Genomic DNA, 6,278 nt, shown 5'->3' on the forward strand with positions numbered 1-6,278 from the left:
AAGAAAAAGAAATACACCACCACCTAACAAACAAAAACATACAGAGGCACTAAGAACTTGATTTACTTGGGATACAGTCAGTCACTTTGAGTTTGTGGGGGTGGGTTTTTTGTTGTTTTGTTTTGTTTTGTTTTTTTAAGTTTTTTTTGCAACCTAGCCTTGACTGGCCTAGAAAATATAAATTGAATTGGTTTTGAACCTTCATGTATCAGGTTATTCTGAATCATTCTGTAGGCCCTTTGACCATCTCTTGTTCTGCTTCTCCAGACGGTATATCAGGTAACCAATGCTGGTTCTGAATTTGCTCTGTAGCTGTTATACTGGGATTACAGGTATATACTACCACACCTGACTTTATTTTTCTCAAACTTTGTAAAAGCAAGGTTAGCAATAGCCTATAGGAACATGTACTTTTGTCATGACACTTGAAGCCAAAGTTCTCAAATATTTCACAAGTATACTATGTAGGCTTGGCAGGTCAACACTGCAAGCTTGCAGTGTACAAGTCTTGTACACTGCAGACTACATTGTATTGTCAGAATTTTGTCTTAGACATTAAAATTGTGGGAGAAATGTCAACAAGAAGCAAAAACTACTGCTCTGAAAGAAATTTTCTTTTTTCTAAATGTGTTTAACTATGAAAAATGCATCTTTTGTGGTGGAGGCTGCTGAGACAAGCATCAGTAGGTAGCCCAGGCTAGCCTCAAAATGACAATCTTGTCTCTCCACTGGTGGATCATGGCTTTGAGCAACCATCTTGGGTAAAAAAATATATCTTATAGCTCTCAAAATTCCTTGAACCAATTAAGTAAGAAATAAGCCATAGTTTTACATGGTTTTTGATAATTCTATGTGTGTGTTTTCTTTCAGTTTGATTCAATATTCATCCCTATGAAGGAAGTCTGAAACAGTCAAGTCCAAGGAGTGAGACAGTAGTATGAAACATGAGTCAGACATGTTAAAAGCATAGTGTCCATGAGCTTGCTGGTCAGTCCTGTCATCCAGGCTGGCTTAGAACTCATATTCCTTTCAGCTTTGTTTTCCCGCACTAGGGCGTGGATGCACGCTCAGAGGCACAGCTTCAGCTAGCTTAAGCTAGCTCCTTTCTGAAATATTCCCAACTTACTTTAAAACGCTACTGAAAACATTTTAGACATGTATGAATGTGGTTAGAAAAGACTTCAGATTAAACCTATTTACAAAACAAGATGTGAGTGTCCTTGTTTGTTTTGAGATGGGGTCTTGCTATCTATTCCTTGCTGACCCTGAGAGCCACCTGCTCCTTAGTGTTTTGAATTAAGGGCAAGTGCCACTAAGAACTCCCTAAAATAAAAAATTTGTTTTGTTTCATGAGAAAGGGTCTTCCCCATATAGCTCAGGCTGGCTTGCAACTTTGTGGCGTAGTTACCTCCTAATTAACTGTAATTCCTTCTGTCTCACCTTTGCCATTACTGAATTATAGGTCTGAATTCTTCCCAACTTAAAATTATAGTGGAAATTAAGTTTGTTGGTAACTTGCTGCCTCCCAGGTTCATAAGATGATAGTTGATTCTTCGTAGATCAATTATCTTAAAGGAAAGGTAACTGCCTAAAAAAATAATCCACCAAAACCATTTCCTTTTCTCCAGATGACTACACGTGTAACCATCCAGCAGCAGCCCACTCTTCTCTGGCATCTTTTTCTAACATGAACACATAATGAGGATACACTACACGTCACTAACACAGGCTGGCCTCAAACGCACAGCACTCCTGCTCAGTTTCCTGAGTGCTAAGATTGCAGAGGAGCCACTTATGCCTGACAGATACACATATCTGAACAGAAGAAACATTTTTAACTTTTTGTTGTGTGTGGTGCTGGGTACTGAATTCATACATTCTAAGAACATATTCTACCACTGAGCCACACCCCAACTCAAGTTTAAATTTCTGCAACAAATTTTCTGTTGTCAATTGTATTTTAACTAAGCAAATTAACTCCAAGCATGGTCTCTATTCCACGGAATAAGAATGACTTTGGAAAAGAAGGGGTAGCAATGGTCTGTGCTTCCAGCCTTTAGCATGGAGAACAGCTGCTGTTCCCGCCTTAGCAGAGGGACACCAGGAGAACGTTTCCCATTTTCAGAGCTATACCACAAAAGCAATTTCTAATTCCTTTTCAACTCTGTCCTTCTGTCATGGTCTTTCTTTATTTTATATTCCTTTGACTGCCATTCAGGCTCCTGATAGCAAGAAGCTTCTAGAAAAACAACAGCTTCCACTCACACAAAGAAGGGCATCTTGTGACAGAGGATGGGGGCATTTTTACAAAAGCAATATAAAATTATAGCGAGGCGGAGCTGAAGTCAGGTCAGCAGCCCTGCTCGCCTGCAAGGAAAGTCTGCGTAACACTGCGTGCAGCTTATCGTGAAACTGGAGGATTTCAAGCACAGGTTAAGTTCAACACTGCAAGATTTCCTAATAAACGATATTGAAGGAAGACCTTTCTTGCCTCATAAGTTAAAAATCACAAAACAAATCAAGACTGTTCACATGGGCAGTACTGTACATTACCAATTCCAAATGGATTACAGGACTCTTACCACGGACAACCCCCCCACCCCGCCCCCAAACACCAGAGAGCACACTATTCCAAATGAACCAACCACAAAAATGCCTCCCGTTCTTTGTTCGTTACCCAACTATCTATGGCTATCAATTCAGTCGGGCCTGGGCCTGCTTTTTACAGGGAGGGGGCCTTCCGTGGCGCACAATGTGTTTCTCTAAACTGTCCAGAATGGCCACAGCAATCTGCTGCACATAGGGGTCTGTCTGCTCATGTTCTTTGATGTTGTACAAATGCTGCAGTCCTCCTTCTTCAATCAGCATGCTGCAATACCTTGAAGCTGAAAGAAAACAAGAAAAATGTTTTAAGGTTATCCCACAAACAAAACAAGTTCTTCAGGGCTTAAAACAACAAAAACACATCAAAGGCCATGCATGGTCATGCATGAAGCAAATCCACACAGTAAGACCCTACCTCCACAAAGCCAAACAAAAACCTGACGAATCAGTGTCTCTTATCATCTCCACTTTTTCCCCTTGAATTCAGGAACCTTTTTAGAAATTATTTTATGTGTTTGGATGTTTTATATATGTATGTCTGTGTACCCCTTGCATGCCAGAACCTAGAAAAGGGTATCAAATCCCCTGGAACTGGATTATTAGATGGTTAATCCTGAATTCTAATCCTAGAACCCACATAAAAAGGCATGGCCATGTGTGTCTGTAACCCAGCGTTGTGGGACAGAGGAAGGAAGGTCCTAGGAAGTCCTTGGACAGCAAACTTCTGGTTCAGTGAGAGTAAGGCAGAAGGCAATGGAGGAAGACACTCCTCTGGGCTTCGAACATGTATGCATGTGCCCACAAAGCCATATATATACACCACATACACATATACACTAAAAAGTAAGTATACTTAAAAGATTCAATGCAGATGGGGTCATGGCACATGTCTTTAATCCTAGCATTTGGGAGGCAAAGGCAAGTGGATCTCTGTCAGTTCAAGGCTAGCCTGATCTACAGACCTATTTCAAACAAAATAAAAAATAGGCAGAGGCAGGCGGATTTCTGAGTTCCAGGCCAGCCTGGTCTACAGAGTAAGTTCCAGGACAGACAGAGCTACACAGAAAAAAACTTGTTTCAAAAAAATAAACAAAGGTTTTCTGGAGGCTGAGGAGATGGTTCAGCAGTAAAGAATACACCACACATGGTGTCTCACAACTGTCTCTAACTCCAGTTCCAGGGAATTTGATAGCATATAAATGGTGTACATACATATACAGGCAAAACACCCATAGCCATAAACTTTCTGCAGAGTTTATGGCCAGCCTGAGCTACATAGTGAGTTCTATACCAGTTAGCCAGAACTACACAGGAAAAACTCAACAATCTTTCACCCCACCAAAATGACTTTCTGTAAAGGAAAATTGAATTGGAACCATAGTTCTACTTTTGGTACATACGATTCTTGCTGCAGACATGTTGCATGGCCCAAACTGCCCATAGCTGGACTCCCGGAGTCGTAAAACAGCCAAGTAGTGGAAAGAATGGATTAAAGGACCTAAAGGTTCAAAAGAATCAAAGTCACATTTTATACAAAGCATCATTTTCTAGGTAGTGATTCTTACAACTTTAAGAAAAGACATGCCATTTCTAGACTGATATGAAGGAGCAACATACACCTTTACTTTGTCATACATATTTCAGAAAGAATTGCACTGAGATGCATGTTGGTGCACCAGAGGTACATAAAAGACTGTATTAAGGGAGGGGAGTGTAGATCTTTCAAAAGCTTTTCTTTTTCTTTTTTGGTCTTCCCAACTTAGATATCTGAAAAAAAGTACATTTTAAAACCAGTCAGAAGAAACCAGGTGTGGTGGTGCACACCTTTAATTGGGGGGCAGAGGCAGATGAATCTGTGAGTGTGAGGCCAGCCTGGTCTATGGGGTGAGTCCCAGGATGGCAGGGTGATGTAAAGAGCCCCTGTCTTAAAAATGGGGGTGGGGAGGCAGAAGAAGTAAAGGCTTCCACATATTAATAAAGTGAACAATTCACCAAGGACATAGAACAATTGTAAACAAATATGCACAAAGGCAGCTGGGGCTGTGAGTTCCATAAAACAGCACAGCTCCGGCTACATAAGACCGAGAGATCTTAGAAGGTACTAGAAAAACAGGCAAACCCCAAAGCAGTGCATGATAAGAAACAATAAACAGGGATGACAGTTATGAGCACAAAAAACAATGCACAGAATCAATCAAATAAGGACTTGCTCCCTAGCAAAATAAAGTTGACAGGTCACTTAGCTAAACTAACCAAAAGAAAGAGACCCAACTCATACAACTAGTGGTTAAAGGTGTTATAACAAATTACAACGCAGTCTAGAGGATTGTTAGAGAATATTTTGAAATTTTTGTTCTTGGTTTTTCGAGACAGGGTTTCTCTGTGTAGCCCTGGCTGTCCTGGAACTCACTCTGTAGACCAGGCTGGCCTCCAACTCAGAGATCCACCTGCCTCTGCCTCCCAAGTGCTGGGATTAAAGGCATGCACCTCCCAAGTGCTGCCATTAAAGGTGGCCTGACTATTTTGAAATTTTTTATTATGGAAAATTGAAAAAAAAGTGGATAAATTCTAAATGACTTACTAAAATTAAGCCAAGGGGCCACAGAAATCTTAAGACAGATCCATAAGATGGATAGTAGTAGTGCACACCTTTAATCCCAGCACTCAGGAGCCAGGAGCAGGAGAATCTTGGTGAGTTCAAGGCCAGTCTGGTCAACAGAGAGAGTCTAGTCAGGACACCTGAGGGACACTTGAGGAAGGAGGTAAGGACCTCACTGTGGGACTGAAGTGGATTCCTGTGACCTCATCCCCATAGACATACTTTGCTCAGCACCCAAACAATCTTGTTCTGAGGTTATTTGAAAAGACTTGCTACCCCAAAGCTCAAGCACATGAAGTTAGTGTAAAAAAAGGGACCTGATGGCTGGTCTAAGGGAAACAGAGGGGCTGGAGGGTCCATCCATCAGCTTAGCCTTAGCTGGAAGATGATCTTCCTTCTCCAAGAGCATCTTGCCCTGGGTAGAAAAAGAATGTCCCCCTGGTGGCCAAAGAACTGCCTGGTCTAGTAAGATGAACAGGGCTAAACAGGAAAACTCTGTCTTGAAAAATGCACACCTTTAATCTCAACAATCAGGAGGCAGATAAAGCTTAGTAAACTACAGGTCTACACACTGAGTTCTAGGTCAGCCAGGGCTACATAGTGGACCCTGACCAAAACAAAAACAAACAAACAAACAAACAAAAACAACCAACCACTAAAACAAAACAAATTTAAGAGTACATTTAAAAGATCATGCATCATGACGTAGCTGAGTTCATTTCCAGGAATTCAGGATAGCTCAACATATGCACATGAGTAAATGTTATAGAGCACATAACTAGACTTGAGGCCTTTACAAAGTTCAGCTTTTATGATAAAGTCTGAAGAAACAAGCCCACAACACACAATATACCAAATCCCCCTCCCCAAAGCATTTCCTTCAAAACTAGGATTGAGACAAGGGTGTCCATTGCTCCACTGTTATTTATTTCCCGACTCTTACATGTTAACTAGAGAAATAAGACAAGAAAATAAAATAAGTAGGGCATTAGGGGGAAGGAGAAAGTCAGATTATTGCTATTTGCAGATAATAATTCATTGTCTTCTTTTTTTTCTTTTTCTTTTTTTTTTTTTT

The 6,278-nt window shown here is 40.8% G+C and overlaps 1 protein-coding gene across 1 annotated transcript in view; it reads right to left on the reverse strand.

The window, feature by feature from the left end:
- Window positions 1-2,155: 2,155 nt before the first annotated feature.
- Zyg11b (zyg-11 family member B, cell cycle regulator) overlaps window positions 2,156-6,278 on the reverse strand; it is a 58,286-nt gene continuing 54,163 nt past the window's right edge. The window contains exons 13-14 of the mRNA XM_031378123.1: window positions 4,005-4,102; window positions 2,156-2,885 (exon numbers count right to left, since the gene is read on the reverse strand). Of these exons, the coding sequence (XP_031233983.1) occupies window positions 2,695-2,885; window positions 4,005-4,102 (289 nt within the window). The 3' untranslated portion in view covers window positions 2,156-2,694. The remainder of the gene's footprint in view (window positions 2,886-4,004; window positions 4,103-6,278) is intronic.

Source organism: Mastomys coucha, unplaced genomic scaffold (genome assembly GCF_008632895.1).
Source record: "Mastomys coucha isolate ucsf_1 unplaced genomic scaffold, UCSF_Mcou_1 pScaffold18, whole genome shotgun sequence".
NCBI lineage: Eukaryota > Metazoa > Chordata > Mammalia > Rodentia > Muridae > Mastomys > Mastomys coucha.